The sequence below is a fragment of the Cryptotermes secundus genome, unplaced genomic scaffold, assembly GCF_002891405.2.
Source record: "Cryptotermes secundus unplaced genomic scaffold, Csec_1.0 scaffold57, whole genome shotgun sequence".
Lineage (NCBI taxonomy): Eukaryota > Metazoa > Arthropoda > Insecta > Blattodea > Kalotermitidae > Cryptotermes > Cryptotermes secundus.
The window spans coordinates 474,741-493,573 of record NW_019725840.1 but is presented as its reverse complement, the minus strand read 5'-3'; the positions used below and the strand labels follow the sequence as shown (position 1 = coordinate 493,573).

Here is an 18,833-nt window from a genome sequence, read left to right as displayed (position 1 = left end):
AGGTTGGAAAGGGGGCGAAAATGTTATAGACCGTTCTCTTTCAAATCCGAACTGCGCAATCAACGCTTAGTTTTTCACTCTGACGTTGCCAACGATGGATGTGTCTGGCTGAATGGAATTCACACGCAGGCCGATGGCAGAGGGAAATGGAACAATGGCTCCCGACCAAAGAGTAGAACAAGAGGCCGTGACCATCTGCATGCGATGCTATTTTAACTCCGCAAAAGAGAACCGAATAAACGATGAAAGAATGCGTCCAATATGGCCCGTCCTAGCGTTCCACGTGTTTCAAAATAATTTGTGGAAATGTATGCGTAGCTTCTTACAATATATTGCAAGGAAATGTATTTCTCAGAAAAACTGACTGCAGTAGGTTAGACATCCGTTAAACTGCTCATTTCTACGCTTTTTTTATTGCTAGTGGGGTGGGACTAAGTCTTTTGTACTGCGGCCACTTCTGGCCTATTGTACCAGCCCCAGATGATAGGTGAGGGGGATTGTGGAGCAATTGGTGGAATTAAGATTGGCAGGGGAAACCGAAGTACTCGGAGAGAACCTGCCCTAGCACCAGTTTGTCCACCATAAATCCCATTTGACCAGACCCGGGATCGAACCCGGGCCGCCGCAGTTGGAAGCCAGCGACTAACCGGTTGAGCTATGGCGCGGCCCATAATTCTATGCTTACTTAAATTTGCTTCTATTTCGATTCTAGCAGGATTCACCTCATTGTGTGTTATACGTGTTAAACACCCATTTACCAAACCACACATCACAACCCAGTAGACCGAAATTTAAACATCTTCCTGTTTTTATAAAACCGACACAAATTTTTTGATAGTTTCAGGTAAAAGTAACTAATGGCTGCCTATGTTGGTAAACTGTCATTTTGCAACTTTATTTCGTTGTCATCACAACACAGATACAAGGCTATACTGTTGAAGTGACCTTTTAGGTTACAACGGAATTAGTAATTGAAAGAATGTAAGTAAGGATGTTACTGTCTTCTGGGACGTGACCCTGAAGATGGAGGCAGCAGATTCCTCCGTAACATTGGAACTATCCAACTTTTAGATCTGGCCGTTCTCAGCAGACTGCGTAATGGATATGGTCAAGTACACTAAGATAAGGATTGCATGGTTTGCGTATGGCCGCCCCACCTCCCTCCCAACACAATGCAACCACTGTCCCGCTACTTTTTGCCATATTTCTCCGCACTTCCGGTCACGCACAACGCAGAGGTCGGTTCTGAAAGTATAGTCAATATTGTGACATGAGGCCTGAAATCCGGAGAGCGCCTGGCTAACACACGTTTTCGTGACAAGTTGTAAAGATCATTTTCTAGGCAACGGCTCGGTAAATAACTAAAAACCGCAATAGTGAAGTAAGACACGGAATCATTCCTTTGTTAGGCAACGATTCATGTACGTTTCCGAGGCAGCGCATTCATGAAGAGCCGCATTGGAATCGTTGGAAGCGGTGGCCTCTATTGGGTTCCCTCGCAGTTATAAAAGGGAGTTCGTTCGTGAATTCAAGAGATTGTCCCGTGTGGAGGCGGCGTCGAATCCGTCCACCGTAGCCCTGCTAGTCGTAGAAGGCGACGAAAATGGAAGTCTCGAATCTGAGACAGTAAAATATGGTCGCGAGCAATCTCTTCTGGAATCGAAACCGCGACTTTCCAGCTTATAGCATAGCGCCTCATCCAATTACGCTACCGCTTGCTTCTCCAAACTTAAATAAATAATATGCGAAATATATGAACCGGATAGGAATAGTTAAGCATGTAAATCGGGCTTTTGTAAGGTGGTAATAACATTTCGGCCTGTGAAGATGCATCAGATACAGTTCCACGAATCCAGGAAGCTATGCATGAGATAAACGAGAATGATCATAACGTGGTAATAACATTTCGGCCTGTGAAGATGCATCAGATACAGTTCCACGAATCCAGGAAGCTATGCATGAGATAAACGAGAATGATCATAACGTGGTAATAACATTTCGGCCTGTGAAGATGCATCAGATACAGTTCCACGAATCCAGGAAGCTATGCATGAAATAAACGAGAATGATCATAACGTGGTAATAACATTTCGGCCTGTGAACATGCATCAGATACGGTTCCACGAATCCAGGAAGCTATGCATGAGATAAACGCGAACGATCATTATCTTCTGTGCTGGAGTGCCGAGTGTTCCGCCGTGTCTCAATTACTGCAGTGTGCAGGTGGAAACATGTGTCAACACACGTCATACGGTGTGCTGGAGACAAGCAAGCCACAAAACCTCCGATTATGAACCCCAAAGGCCTCGAACAACTTAATATTACGCAAACCAACTCTACGGTCCACCTCCTGAATATCGTCACATTCGCCATCTTCCCGTTCTCTCTAACTCTATGGAAGCGGGTTCTTGTTGACAGGCCCTCAGCTACTTAACGCGTTCGCTTGCCTCTAGGGCTATTTACTTTATCGACTGTGAAAAGCCACTGGCATAAATTCTGAATAAGGTAAAGTTGTTCCTGTGCTTAACTAATTGCCATGAAGACGTATGACGGAATGCATGTACAGATCTATATTTTCTTGACCTCGCCACTAGTTGGAGGTGAGCGGTCAGTTTCACGTCCCGACTGATTTAACCCCGGGGAAAAGACCTCGGTACCTATTGGATAGGAGGCTGGATGGGCCCAAGATCCAGTCTGTACGACGTGGAGAAGGGTTCACCCTACCGGGTCTCGAACCCCGACCCTCCGCCGTCCAGCCCGTAGCCAGCCGCTATACCCACTGTAAATCCTAAATGTTCACTTAAAGTCCACCTACCCTGTAAACGAATGTATGCCATACTCGGCATGGGCAACCTTACAGAAGAAAATTTCTGTGTAAAGATGTTTCGATTTCCCACCGGTCTATGAATACAGGATTTATGTTGAAAATACTGTGATATGACGCTTGAAATTCGGATTAGTGGAGCCAGAGTCAGACGTCCGTTGTTGGGCAACGGCTGGACAAACACTAGTTCCCGTTACAACAAACAGCAAAGGAGACGTTACCAGGTAACAAGTTACTGAACATAAGATTCTCGGGACAACTAACCGGACTGCTGGGCGTGGTGTACTCTATGCGGGCCGCCTAGCGGTGGAGGCGGAGTCGAATACCTCCACCGTAGCCCTGCGAGTCGTAGAACGCGAAGAAAAGGGAACCCAGTGCCTGGAGGTATAACCGGGCCTCCCTGTTCCTAGGGGATATAAATATGGGGATCTGGCCCTCCAGGTGGGGGGAGTCTCGAATCTGAAACAGTAAATTATGATCATGAGTCCCACGGGACTTGGATCTGTAAATGACTACGCTGGCGAGGACCAGCAGCAATTTGAAAAGACAAACCCATCTTCTCGTCAGAGAAGGACTATAACCGCAAGTCTTTAGTTGGAAAATAAAAATTGTGATCGTGGGTCTCAAGGGACTTGTCACCAAGATGAACTGATAGACGGTAAACCGCCAGTCGTGAAGTAACTCTGCCTCTAAGGTGAGATTCAGACAACAGTGAGAGATTCAACAAACAGACGTCGTTAAAAAGGCGTTCAATGTGTGAGCTGCTATAATCAACTGTAACTGTAGTAGAGACGCCCAATAAATCCAATCATCAAATCTAAAACCCACCATTATTAGTCACGCCTACCCTTATACGTGACAATATTATCGAATAAGATATTATCTTCTGGGATATAACGCCGTGTAATCCGTTGAAAATCAACTGAATTTTCGGAGGAACATACCGCCTCCATCTTCATAGTCGAAGAATAAGTCGAGCAAAGACATCAGATACAAAGAAAGATACTAGAATTAAAATTTAAAGCTAAAAAGACTTGCGGACGAATGAGGTGCTAGAAGACGTCGAGAAGAAGGGTAGAACCTAGCAAGATATCGAAAAGGATAGATTCTGGGAAGAATGAATGAATTTAGAAATGTTTATCATCTATTAACTAGTATAAAACGAATATGACATTAGAATGAGAAATATGAGCATGAAGTACTGTATGAGAAATTGATGATTCAGACTTACCATGACGGCGTTCATCTTTATGTCCATCATATTCTTCACTTCAGCCGCCATTTCTCTAATTAGGATGAGGCCATCTTTCCTTATCACTTCCACGTCAAGATCGTGGTATTTCTGTAAACATACAAACAGTCGTGACACAAAACTGCAAGGAAATAAAGTGTTCTTCTAAGTAGTCCAGCTACAGGAGTCAACGAGTGAGTAAGTGAGTGGTTGTGAAGAGAGCGAGAATGAGTGAGAGTGAGGGCCAGTAGAGGGGGAGTGGCCAGCAATAGTCAGACCCATCTTCTCGTCAAAGAGGAGGCCCCATTTCAGAATACGTAATGACTGTAAATAACAAAAATGTGTTCACTGGTCCCGACGGTAATCGAAACCATGGACCACTATGCTGGCGAGGACCAGCAGCAATTTACCTAACCGACCGTTCAGCTATAACATATGCACAGCGCCACAAGGTTCCTCGAGGAAGGAAACAGATCCAGTATACGAAATGTTGTGTTCTCTAATGTGTTTAGAATACCGGACGATGGACAAGTCCGAGAACTCTGTAATTCTGAAAGTTAGAGTAACTAATTTCTTTTTAAATATATAACACGCCGATTAAGAAATATAACTGTGCTCCCATAATTAGAAACAGATTTTGAACGAGAATTCAAATCACATCAAAACGTTTTCAGTTTTATTTCCACGACTACACTCCGTGATATACGACGGAGAACGAGATGGGCGGAGCATGTAGAGCACAAGGGGAAAAGATGAGTACATACAACGTTTCTGTAGGAATTCTTAAAGTAAAGAGGACACTTGGAAGAACTAGATATATATTGGAAGATAATATTAAAATCGATCTGAAAGAAATGAAATGGGATATTGTGAACTAGATTCATCTGGCTTAGGATAGAGACCAGAGGTGGGCTCCTGTGAACACGGCAAAGAATTTTCCGGTTTCATAGAATGTTGACTAGTTGTGCAACTGTTAGTTTCTCAATACTATGGAAGGGTTCGGCTGTTTTGCGACACTGCCAGATGTTAGACTTCATAGCGTCGAATATTACGGTAATTTGGTGAATTGGAAAGAATTTTGAAAGGAATGGTCGTGGCCTACTCTATGTTCTATCCCGGTATTTGCCTCGAGGGGCCGATTACAGCGCTACCGCTATGCCAGCCTGCTTGTTTCCGCACCATGGAGTTAGTTATTAGCACAGGGGCACATTTGTTGCATTTTGATAATGGACCACTCCATTTGCCACGGACAAACCCAGCCTGTCTATCCGAGAATGGCCTCATTCCTGTGTGACACAAAGGGCAATGACCTCAACTGACTTCTTCCCAAAGTTAGCTCGGCTTGCGACACATGACAGTAAGTCAATGAGATTTCATGACGCTGCATGGAGTCGTGAGGTTATTTCTCTCTATGACGTAGATGCTAATGAGTGAAAGTTGGTGATGGGGTGCGAATGGAAGAGGGACAGCCGGGGGTGAGGTTCCCCATAACCATATCAACTGAGCGCGTCTTCTTTACATCTTGTCACTTCCTGTCGCTCTACTGTCTGTCTCACATCTGTGAGGAGACGTTGTGACTTGAACACGCAACTTTCCAGTCGCGCTATATCCCTGGGGTCGACTCAGCCTCTAACAGAAATGAGTACCAGGAATCTTCCCGAGGGTAAAGGGCGGCCAGCTTCACCGCCATCTATAAGTCGTTTGTCTAGAAAATGTGGGAACCTCGACGTCTCACAAACCTATAGGCCTCGACGGCCTGTTATATGGAGAGCTCTATCGTTTTACCCTTATTATTAATAAGTAGTAGTGTAACAGTTCGAGGAGGATGAGGTGGGCAGGGCATGTAGCACGAATGGTGGAGAATATAGAATAGAATATTGGTGGGAAAGCCAGAAGGAGAGAGTCCACTAGGAAGACCAAGGCGTACGTGGGTGAACAATATTAGAAAGGATCTTAGAGAGATAGGATGGGATGGTATGGATTAGATTGATCTGGCTCAGTATAGGGACCAGTGGAGGGCTCTTGTGAACACGGTAATGAACATTCGGGTTCCATAAAATGCTGGGAAATTCTTGAGTAGCTGCAGAATTGGCGGCTCCTCAAGAAAGGCTCAGCTCCATAAGTAAGTGTAGCTAAGGTGCTGCAGTACCACAGGACTATATCTATAGTATGAGGGACCAGAATGTGTGGGCTGATAGTTCTTTTGTGAGTTATTTTCTGATGCTGTCAGTACCTAGACTATACACAATTGAAGGGTAGGTTGATTGATGAACTGGAAACCATTTGAATTCAAGATAATATCTCGGAATTTGCCTGACGGGACAGAGGAAAAGCAACCTGATAGAGGCCAGCATTTTTAATACACGAAAATAACCGGTTGCGTGACTGTGTTTTACCCACCTGTATCTCAATAGACACTTCATTAAACTGAATTGAAACACGGTCATCTCTTTGCCGTTCCAAACTCTTTGGAGACAACCGAGAACGGAAGTAACAGTCTAGTTCCATTTCCAATCCAAAGAGTGCGTTAGTGAAGGATAATGGCAGTGAGATGAGTTTCTGTTCGCACAAAGGGGAACAAATTCAATGCAATTAGAATGAAAGACTCTGGAAAGACAATAAACCGTTAAAACAGCAGGAGATACTCAGCCAGGAAGGAGAAGCAGAGAGACACGATAAAGAGGGAAGAGAGAGATAAGAAAGAGGTGCAAACAGAGCAATATTCATTTGCATTGTTTACTCTTGTTACAATTAACAACGAATTCAATAGCTTAGGCTATTTGTATATAAAACGTCTAGTGATTGGTAACGGAAAACTTGTTCGTGTGCTTCATTAATTAATTACCACGCCATGAAAACGAATGGGGATTGGAGGTATAGCTCCACCATTCTTGACTTGGGTTCTAGATGGAGGTGAGTGGTCAGCCCCGGTCACTTTACCCCGGGGGAAAAGCCCATAGGACGCTTTGGATAGTAGGTTGGTTGGGCCCCAGAGCAGGTCTGGACGCTGTGGAGAAGAGATATATTTCTTGTAACTGCCGGGAATCAAACCCTGGCCATCCAACCTGTCGCTATACCGACTGAGCCACAGATCGTCGATCGTTATAATGGCTAGTTACCGTGATATTTCCAAATATAATAAGAATATTTTACATATTTTTTCCCCCGTTGAAAATGAAGCGTGTCTTAAATTCGAGGAATGTGTATATTTCTAAATTTTCCCCCTAAAACCCACATCCAGAAACTGGACGCATCTTAAATTCGAGATCTTCTTGTATTCGAAGTAATACACTCCTCGTCACTCATGGAGCTGAGCCCTTCTTGAGAATCTGCCAATTGTGTGGCTACTCAAAGACTTCCCAGTATTTTATGGAACCCGGAAGTTCATTACCGTGTTCACAAAAGCCTTCCACAGCTCCCTATCCTGAGCCAGATCAATCCTATCCATACCACCCCTTCCTATCTCTCTAAGATCCATTTTTATATTATCCACCCACCTACGTCTTGGTCTTCCCAGTGGTCTCCTTCTTTCCGGCTTTCCCACCAAAATTCTACACGCATTCCTCTTTCCCCGATTCGTGCTACATGTAATGCCCATCTTATCCTCTTTGAGTTGATCATTCTAAATATATTTGGAGAAGAGTACAAGTTATGAGGCTCCTCATTATGCAGTTTTCTCCAGCCTCCCGTCACTTCATCTCTGTTTTTTTTTTATTTTATGATCTTTCGTAACAAGCTTGTTTTACCATGATGAGTTGTTAGCCCCACGACCAACATCCAAGCTGGAGGACCACCCCTTGTCGGTTGTCTGCGGCTGCTTATTCAATGTATTCGCAGCTAACCTTCATAATTCGAAGTAATACGGTAATTATAAATCGGGAAGGATGTGTAAGCGAGGATTTACTATCTCAGACTTCTTTCTGGAGGAACTGAGGAAATCCATGAAATACCTCAAGACAGAACAGCCGGTCTCCGGGCAGGCAGGATTCCTGACCACACTCCGGCGAAGAAGACATGAGGAAAATGGCGGAAGAAGGAGCTTAACTTCTGTAAGAGTTGCGCCTCCCTCGTTACAGCTTTATCCGCTTTGACCAGCTCGTTCCAATATGTCGAAAATTTATTTTACGTTTATTTTTTCTCGAGTTTCCATTTCTCAGCTGTCAGTCCAGTGATCTGTGTGGTAGTTCAGTGCCAGGCTCCGTGGCATTCGGTTGAGGTTCCCACCGCCGGTCCAGCGCTGATGTCCCTACACTGATCCGATTTCTCGACTTTACTTTAATTGAAGTTCTGGACGCTAGAGCGTGCTGCAAGCATTTGTGTTGAACTGAAGTTTGTTAAGAAACTTTAATTGTTACGTGCAAAGCGCATGTCGTAATAAACAGGGATTCGTATGCACACCGAATGGGGCGTGAAGTAAGGGAAGTTCTAGCAGGCTACATCAGCGTTACTTTTACTCCTGAGTTCAAATTTGGAGTTTAAACTCACATCACAGTTAATGTGTCCCATTTAATTTCAGTCCAACCAGGTATTCCAGGACCTTCCTAATGGCACTGTCTGAAACAAAGTTGAAAAGGAGTGGTGATAAAGCATCTCCTTGTTTTAGACCATTCTGGATAGAAAAATTATCACACAAATGTTTACCTATACGGATTTTTTATCATATTTGTTTAAACATATTTTAATCAGCCTGGCTAGTTTCATGGGTAACCCAAACTGTCAGAATATTGTACAATTCTTCCCTCCTTACTGAAATTTCAAAATTCGAGTAAAAACCGTTACAGCTTCAACCAATTCGGTGGAATATAATGTTAAAATATATGTTGGAGTAATGTGGCCTGAAGATATGGACTACATTCAACCAGTCCACATTAGGGCCCAATAACAAGAGTTCTGTCAACACGACAGTGGATCTATTAATTCATAAAAGCAGGGAATTCATTGACCAGCCGAGCAACCATGTAGCATGCAGTGAATCAGTTGTGTGTTCTCAATTTATTACTTTGAAGTCACCCAGCCAAATGTTCCATTTTTTATTGCTAGTGGGGTGGGACTAAGTCCCTTGTACTGCGGCCATTTCTGGCCTATTGTACCAGCCCCAGATGATAGGTGAGGGTCATTGTGGAGCAATTGCTGGAATGAAGATTGACAGGGGAAACCGAAGTACTTGGAGAAAACCTGCCCCAGCGCCACTTTGTCCACCACAAATCCCACTTGACCAGACCCTGGATCGGGAAGCCAGCGATTAACCGCTTGAGCTATGGCGCGGCCCTGTGTACCACGTTACTTTGTATCCTGTAAACAAGACAAGTATGGCTGTCATCTGATTCCTTGGGAGCTCGCTTCTGACACACCCTGTGTGCGCTTCTCTAATCTGGTCATGACTGATGACTGACATTTTAATTTGTGTCTAATGTCGCTGACTCGTATGAGATGGGGTTGCGGTCTGCATGCTGGATGCTACGTGGTGTTCGTGTCTCAGTTTCGGAATGCGCCCTACCGACCCCTACCGACCCCTACCGACGCGTTCTTGTAAGCATCTTCTTATTCAAAGAAATAAACGTATATACAGAGAAGGCCCAGGCCATGCCCATCCGGCCTTCTGCAGCATGTTCGTGTAAACATCTTATTCTATCATAGCGGTCTCACCCTCGATTTTTAGTATATCTCTTAACTAAAATCTAACAGTATACTACTACTACTACTATCATGTACATTTACTTCTTTTTCTTATTTTTTGGTAATAAATTTAGGAATTCTGTTTATGAAGTAACAGACGCCTTGCACAAATCTTTTCCCTTCTAGCCTTAAGAGCTCTATAACTGAGTTTGGTTACTCTTTTTTTGCTGTTCTCAGACAAAATGTCCATCACTGTTGCCCGTTGGTCCTCGTACAGTTCACAGCCCCAGAAGATATGTTACTCCGTTTGCAGCCCATCACCACGTTCGTATTCGGCCGTGGTCACAGTGTTAAACCTGTTTAGGCTTGCTCTGAGACTGATGTGTCCCACTCTCGTACGGTTTACTGACACGAAAGCACGGCGGTTCATTCCTGTGGTACCATTCAAAGTAGCTTCCTCCTCTGTCCCGTTTGGTGTTTTAACAGAAACTGTGAAGTTCTTTCTTGCCTTTCTTTTTCCAGTGGGCATTAAGATCTGCCACTGGTAACAGTAGTTGCTTGTTTCTGCCTTCGTTGATTGCTGTAAGGAAGGCCTGGTCGCACTTCAGAGACATCTGGTCGCAGTTCTGAAAACTAGAAATGGAGTTGGAAACGTAGGTTTGAAAGGGACGTGAACTGTAACGAGATGAATAGAGGCAGAAATAGGATATATCAGAAGGAAAATACAGAATAAACAAGAAGTAAAAATAAAACGAAACGCAGACAAAGAAAGTGATAGAAGAAAAATGAGCAGCTAAAAAAATAAGCAGGTAATACAATAAGAGAAGAGTGGAATAATAAAGAGGAATGGAACAGGCGAAAACACAATAAATAAAACAAAAAAGGGGGGGAGAAGAATGAAAATAAGGAGAAAAGGAGAGAAACTTAAAGGAAAACAGAAAACTGAAAGCGGAGGGAGGGCAAGAAATGAGCGGATGAAAGCGAGAGAAAAAAATTAAATAAATATTTAGTGGAAAAGTAGGAGCGAATGAATCAGATATGTCTAGAAGAAGGAAGAGAGAAGTTCGTACGAAGAACATGGAACATTACTAAAGAAATTAATTGAAACTCTGAGATTTGTGGCTCTCCAACGAAGAACATGAATATTACTGTGTTCCAGGATGTAACACCGTATAGTCTGGTTGAAAATTACCGAGTTTTCTGAGGAAATTTTTGCCTGCATCTTCGGAAAATATGAGTCTTCTATCCTGAAGAAAGAGGCATCAGGTTACCTTAAATCGTTGGTAATTTCATATCTCACTACACGGCGTCACATTCTAGAAGACATGATCAGTAATTGCTTTTGAGGGCCAAGGAGAAGAGGAGTAAATCGAATCCGAAACCGAGATGGAAGAAACATAAACGTTAAAAAATGAAATAAAGGCAAAGAGAAACAACAAGTTCAAGGGAATTGGAGAAGGAAACAAATGAAAGGGACATAAGAAGAAGGGTGCGGCTTTGGGAAATAACAGATGACTGTGTATCGATCCTTATCGCGCGGGAAGGAAACGAGGTATCGTACGCCACAATCAGGCCCTCGCTTCCGATTATCGATATATTCATAACTCGCAAGGCAATCTTACCATCACCTCCTTCGTGTGCTTGCATTGTTCACCTCTATAATATATGGCGCTGATATACACAAATTCATCCATTTTATTTGTTAACTGAAAACAATATGGCCGATTCGTAATGGAGTCTGTTAGAACGGACTGGAGATATAACTGCACACTGATGGAACAGTTGAATTATTGCAATACAGTTTATATGGACAGTGTTTAAAAGTTCAGTTCCTGCCACATAGAAAACACATTGCGCCATCACAATTGGTTAATGCTGTTTAGGGAAATTATCGCTGTTTGTTGCGAGAATCACATGAAACAAAATATACCCTTTGGGATGAATGCTGAGCTTCCGGATCTCGAAGTAGGCGGTATTATTGTTATTGCTAGTGGGGTGGGACTAAGTCCCTTGTACTGCGGCCACTTCTGGCCTATTGTACCAGCCCCAGATGATAGGCGAGGGTGGTTGTGGAGCAATTGGTGGAATGAAGAAGTACGCGGAGAAAACCTGCCCCAGCGCCACTTTGTCCACCATAAATCCCACTTGACCAGACCCGGGATCGAACCCGGGCCCCCACGGTGAGAAGTCAGCGACTAACCGCTTGAGCTATGGCGCGGCCCAAGCAGGCGGTAAGTTACTATTGAGTATTAAAGGGTTGAGAAAAATCACACTGAAGAACAGGCGTCTTCCCCAGTAAAGCCTAATTTCCTTATTTAAAAAAATAAAAGGTTTCTGAGATAAACATGTTGTCTGTAAGCAAAAGTAAAGTAAAGGTATCCCTGTAACGGGCCGTGGAGGCCCATAGGGTTGTCAGATGTTGAGGTTCCCACATTTTCTAGACAGTTTGCTCACAGATGGCGGTGAGGTTGTGGGCCTTACGCGCCAGCCGCCCTTTACCCCCGAGGAAGATTTGCTGGTACTCATTTCTGTTAGAGGCTGAGTCGATCCCAGGGCCATAGTGCGGCTGGAAGGATTAGGTCAATTGAGAAAATCCAATGACCTCATCGCGACTTGAACCCGCGACCTTTCGGCTTGTAGCATAGTGCCTCATCCATCTACGCTACCTCGTGCCCCCCTATGTTGTCTGTGACACCCCTATACATTTTTGAACCCTTGAACCAGTCTTTATAAAACTTGCACCTGAGCCAATCTCAACAGCGTACTCCATAAATCCCTCCCATCAGTCTATGTGTCTGTATTCGTATCCCCTTAACGCTGCTAGGCAACGGCTCGGTAGCAAATTTATCGCGTCAGAGGGCATATAGGGGGGTGTATAGATTCACATTTTCTTGACCTCGGCACTAGTTGGAGGTGAGTGGTCAGCTTCAAGACCCGTCCACTTTACCACCGGGGAAATAGCCCCCGGTACCCATTGGATAGCAGGCTGAGGGGGTAGCAGAGCCGGTCTCCACGCTGTGGAAAAGAGAAAATTCTAGCCCTTACCCGGACCCGAACTCCGACCCCGAGGTCGTGCAGCCCGTAGCAAGTCGCTATGCTGACTACGCTATCCCGGCTCCTCACGTCCAGCCCGTAGCAAGTCACTACGCTGACTACGCTATCCCGGCTCCCCACGTCGAGCCCGTAGCAAGTCGCTACGCTGACTACGCTATCCCGGCTCCCCACGTCGAGCCCGTAGTAAGTCACTACACTGACTACGCTATCCCGGCTCCCCACGTCGAGCCCGTAGCAAGTCACTACACTGACTACGCTATCCCAGCTCCTCACGTCTAGCCCGCAGCAAGTCGCTATGCTGACTACGCTATCCCGGCTCCTCACGTCGAGCCCGTAGGAAGTCGCTACGCTGACTACGCTATCCCGGCTCCTCACGTCGAGCCCGTAGCAAGTCGCTATGCTGACTACGCTATCCCGGCTCCCATGGAATCGGATAGGGCACAAAATCACCCACCCCCCTAACTTTGTGAGTTACAATGCACTGTAATCGCAGTCAAATCACCCCAATTTTCTAACGTGGGCCATCCCTCGTCTTCCACCCTCTCGTGCAACATACAACTGGTCAGTGCCGGGGAGGGGGTAGAGGGGTTAGAATCGATTACGTTGCTCTAATGACCAGCTAACAATCGATATATCGCACCTACACAGACAGAATAATTACGTATGTTTCTGTGTACGACCCATCTCAGTATGTCCATACGGTCTTACAGCGGTCTGTATTATCGGATTCTTTCATGAAAGACTGGTCAGCAGAACTGCAATTGTGTTTCATAATGCAACTTGAATTAAAGAAGCGAGTTTAAAAAATATAAATGCGATAAGTATGACAGCTTTCCGTAAAGCACAACTTATACAAACTGTAGCCATTGCATTCAACTTCTTCATTACATAAAGACGTTTCTTATCCATTTGACCATAACTGCTACAGCGACCTAAGATATAAGGTAAAGCTGTCCCCCTGTAACAGGCCGTGGAGGCCCATAAGGTTGTGAGATGTCGAGGCTCCAAAATTTTCTACACAATCGACTCAGAGATGGTGGTGATGTCACCATCACGCGCCGGCCGCCTTCTACCCCCAGGAAGATTCTTGGTACTGATTTCTGTTCGAGGCTGAGTCGACCACAAGGACACAGTGCGGCTGGATAGATTAGGTCAACTGGAAAATCCAGTAAATTCATCGGGAATCGAACCAGCGACCTTCCGTCTTGCAGCATAGTGCCTCACCAACTACGGTACCGCGTGTCCCCAACGTTGGACAGTACGGTGGCTGTGTGAATTTTATGTTTAGTAGGGCCAACAAATTTTTCTCTTCTCTACAGCGTCCAGACCGACTCCGGGGCCCAAAGAGTCTCCTGTCCAATAGCTACAGGGGGCTCTTTCCCCGACTGAGTGGTTGTGGTGATGAAGCATTTGGGTTGCCAGGGAAACGATCATGGCTTCCCATTATGCGTCCACTTTATCCACTCGATGTGAAGAGCAAGAATTTATGGGAAGAACTAATAGCTAATTTCCTTTGATACGATACGAACACCATAGAAAACAACGCGTCCTGCAATTCTGCTATCCGTGTATTCGTTGCCGCGAGAACGTTTAAACCGAGCTGTTGCCTAGCAACGATAGGAGAGATACATATATTCGTACAGACATACAGATTGATGTGAGGGATTTAAGAAGTAAGCCTTTGAGATTGGCTCAGGTGCCAAGTTTCATAAATATTGGTTCAAGCATTCACACAGACTCACAACATGGAGATCGCGTAAGCCTCCTTTTATTTATTTCTTCTTTTTATGTGGAACATAGGATAAAAACACATGTAATTCAGGCTTGAAATATTTTTATTTCAATTTTAATACTGAATGACAGCCGAGACGTTGCAAAATATGCAGCTTCCTTGAAATATGACAACGTTGTGCTGGGAAATATTTCCTTGTGAGGGAAGCCAGAACTGTGTTATAATCTCGGGACAAGCCATGACCTCCCCCGCGCTAGCCGCCCCCTTGCGGTGGCCTGCGCTCTTGTCGATCGGGGTTGGCATGTAGAGGGGTCGGAAGGAGCGCGCAATCGATGGCAGGAGGGAGCCCTAAAATGTGGCCCAATTTCTTCAGACCCGCCTTCACCTTCATCGCGCGTCCCCCTCGTAAGTGCCATGTTAGGTGGGTCCCTTGTCCTCAGGTTGCGGATGGAGGGAAGCTGCGAATATATTGAATTGACAGCCGACAAAGGGTGGTCCTCCAGCTTGGAGGTTGGGCGTGCTTCATAACTTGTACTCTTCTCCAAGTATCATTAGAATGATAAAGTCAAGGAGGATGAGGTGCGCAGGGCTTGTAGCACGAATGTGGGGGAAGAGGAATGCATATAGGATATTGGAGGGAAAGCGAGAAGGAAAGAGACCACTGGGAAAACCAAGGCGTAGCCGGGTGGACAATATTAAAATGGATCTTAGAGAGATAGGATGTGATGGTATGGATTGGATTGATCTGGCTCAGTATAGGGGCTAGTGGAGGGCTCTTGTGAACACGGTAATGAACCTTCAGGTTCCATAAAGTGCTGGTAAGTTCTTGAGTAGCTGCAGAATTGGCGGCTCCTCAAGAAGGGCTCAGCTCCATGAGTGCCCACCCCATCTGCATAATGTTTAACCTGTGAGTCCACGTTTGTTCTTTCACTGCGCTAGTATCGGCAGCCGGGATAGCCCAGTCGCTATAGCGACTGGCTGAGGGCTCGGAATTCAAGCCCCGGTAGGCATAAGCTTTTTCTCTTCTCCGCATCGTCCAGACCGGTTCTGGGGCCCACCCAGCCTCATATCCAAAAAGTACGGAAGACTTTTTTCCAGGGGTAAAGCGGCCAAGGCGTGAAGTTAATCACTCGAACTAGTACCGGTCAATACGTGGATCTACTCAGTTACTCCCCCATATGCGTTATTGATGTAGTGCTGAATTATCTAAACACAGGGTTTTTTTTATCTTTACCTGTTTTATTACTATTTTGTTTCTTTCTCCCGTCTTCACAAGTTATCTCTTTTCTCTTGTTATTCTTCTCCCCTTTCAGATGCTTTCGCCATGCTCCACCCGAGCTCGCCTATTTCCGCGTGAAACACCCCGAGAAAAGCTGCAACAGTTTTTCATAAAATTTGATATCGCATGCCTTTAATACGACTTGTTGACATTGCAGTTTTGGTTAAAATCGGGCAAAAATAACGGACACTTTACAAACGGAGCAGAGACAAGATTAAACACACATTCTACATGTACAGTACACTTTTTTTTTTCGTAAATCTCAGGTTTTTCGAGTTAATCAAACGGAAGTGACGCTGTGCGTACTTTTCCGAACTTGCATACAAAAGAAGATTCACCTTCCGAACACGCCCGAACATTGCCGAAGTCTCTGCTACTACTAATGCCTGAACGAGGCTTCCTGATTAGTGATTACAGTGTAACGGACTGAGCTACTCAAGGCGATATCAGTAGTCATAACAGAGAAAGTAATGTCACGCCATGAAGACGTAGGGAGTGATGGAGGTATAGCTCCACTATTCTTGACCTCGGCACTAGATGGAGGTGAATGGTCAGCTTCACGCTCCGGTAGCTTAGTCCCTGGGGAAAGAGTCCCTGGTAACAATTTGTTAAGAGGCTGGGTGAGCCTCAGGGCCGGTCTGGACGCTCTTGCCTCTAACCGGAAACGAACTCCGGATGTCAAGCCCGTGACTATACCGACTGAGCTATCTCCAGATCCCGTCAATAGCTAGAGAATGAATCGTCGAAGGAACAAGGCGTGCTATAACGACATCTGCTTGGAGAAACTTGGAAAAATCACGAAAATTTTCAGTGCTAGGTGGTGTACTGGCCATAATTAACATTGTACCGGATGAGATGGGAAGGTGGACACGGGCAGTGAGTACGCAAGGAACTGGAAAGAGGAAATCATGCCATGTCTCATGCTCTCTCTCCAGCCAATCAGACACAGCTTCAAGGAGTTGTCACCACGTACGAACGTAAACGTGTAACGTTTCCAGATGTAGTATTAGTGCAGTGTTACTCACCTTTTGAATCTCGCTCATTTTTGTAAATTGGCGCCCAAATTCCCATAGGTCCACTCCGAATTTTAGGGCCCAATTCTTCACCCTGAAACACAACACAGACAAATTACGCATGACTTCAGACTTTTAAAGCTACACTTAGCCTCGTAGGTTGTGATACCGTGTAGTCTTATAGTCTAATATCGATGTTTCGGGAGAAAATTTTGTTTCCATCTTCAGTGTTTAAATATTATGAGTCTTATTACCGTTCTTCCCGTGGGCCTGTACACATTCCTTACAATCTGCGTGTACAACTGAGCCAGTTCCTGAACCTGCACAACCATGGAGATATTCCTTCGCCTACAAAACTGGTGTCACAACACAGATACCGCAGTCTAAACTGATAACATATATTATTAACATGCACATCCTCCAACCATCTCAACCTGCGTCTTCCTATCTCTTGTAAATATTTCATTTTAGAGGCTGATTATCTGGTTTCTAAACAATTTAGTTTTTACGGTGTGGGGTTGTTAGCATCACACACAACCCCCAACCTGGAGGACCATGTTATCCCTCTTCATCTTGCTCCTACCCCTTGACCTGTCCGGTATGGGTGATCCTACCAGTAGCTAGGCTACCGCCAGCATAGATCTCAGGGTCTCAGGAGCATTCAAACCCCACCAGCACGATAAGGTGGCTACACCATCTGTGGGGCACTTATTTCCATAATCCGACAAATTTAATGGCTCTTTCATGGCTCTTTCATGGTTCAGCCATCTCTGCATATGACAAAATTACGGCTTAAGAACCCAGGTAACACAGTGCAGGTCCTGATACAAGTTGCGGGAGTTGTTTCTCATCTTCACACAGAAATCCTGCATCATGGGGTTCTGCAGTAGAATTTGTGTAGGATAAGCCGTGTGTGTCCCAAGCGAGAGGCATGCACCAACTTGCTGGAAATCAATAAGGCCACGATACAGGAGTGCCACCGCACAATGTACAGAAACCTGCGCTGTGCTCCTGACTTCTTCAGTATAGTCCTACTGGCCGCGCTGAATTTTTACTCGACATAAACAAATAACTGTTTGTGAAGAGTTCTGTCTTCTCGGACATAACGCCGTGCAGTCCATTGAAAGTTAATCGACGTTTCGAGGAACACGTCGGCTCCATATTCAGGGCAGAAGAATAATCCGAGCAAGAAACTAGCGTGAAAGCAGGTGGCAAGTGGAGCTCACACTGGTTTCTTTCATGATCATTCGACTCTGAAGATGGAGGTAACAAGTTACTCTGAAACGTCTATTTAATTTCAACGGGCTACATGGAATTATATCCCAGGAGATAGAACCCTTCATAACCACCGGTGTCAGAACCTCAAAACCAACAGATGACTGATTCCTTGTTGCTCTACAAATTTCGTAAGAAAAGACAGGTCCATCATGCGTTTCATGGGATCTCATGACGTCAGTAGCGAGATTATGTAGCACCTGATGGCAGGACAGTAACTCGAATTGTCCAGCCGAGATTAGAACCGAGCACCTCCATCATATTAATACAAAGAGTTACCGCTACAGCAGCCTCTCGGTGGTTTATCAGCTCGCCACGTACGCGTGTATAAGTCTGTGTGCAAAAGGTAAGGTAAAAAGGTAAAGCTATCCCTGTGAGAGGCTGCGGAGGCCCATAGGGTTGTGAGACGTCGAGGCTCCCACATTTTCTCGACAATCGGCTCACAGATGGCGGTAAGGTTGTCAGTCCTACGCGCCGGCCGCCCTTTACACCCACGAAGATTCCTGGTACTCATTTCTGTTAGAGGCTGAGTCGAGCCCAGGGCCATAGTGCGGCTCGAAGGAATAAGTCAATTGAACAAATCCAATGACATCATCGGGACTTGAACCCGCGACCTTTCAGCTTGTAGCATAGTGCCTCAATCAATTACGTTACCTCTTGCTTGCTGTTTTGTATTGGTATAAATATTTGCCTCTCACATTAAGGGAAGAACGTAAGTCGGTAAAGTTGTTCCCGTAGATACTTAATTAAGCATTATGGCATGCAGACGTATGAAGGAGTGGAGGTATAGCCCCACTATTTTTGAATTC

The 18,833-nt window shown here is 45.1% G+C and overlaps 1 protein-coding gene across 6 annotated transcripts in view; it reads right to left on the bottom strand.

Annotated features, from left to right (window-relative positions):
* LOC111863613 (voltage-dependent calcium channel subunit alpha-2/delta-3) overlaps nt 1–18,833 on the bottom strand; it is a 103,259-nt gene that overhangs the window by 59,010 nt on the left and 25,416 nt on the right. For all 6 annotated transcript variants that reach the window (XM_033751132.1, XM_033751134.1, XM_033751133.1 and 3 more), the window contains exons 2-3: nt 16,762–16,843; nt 4,056–4,166 (exon numbers count right to left, since the gene is read on the bottom strand). In XM_033751132.1, coding sequence (XP_033607023.1) covers nt 4,056–4,166; nt 16,762–16,843 — 193 coding nt within the window. The remainder of the gene's footprint in view (nt 1–4,055; nt 4,167–16,761; nt 16,844–18,833) is intronic.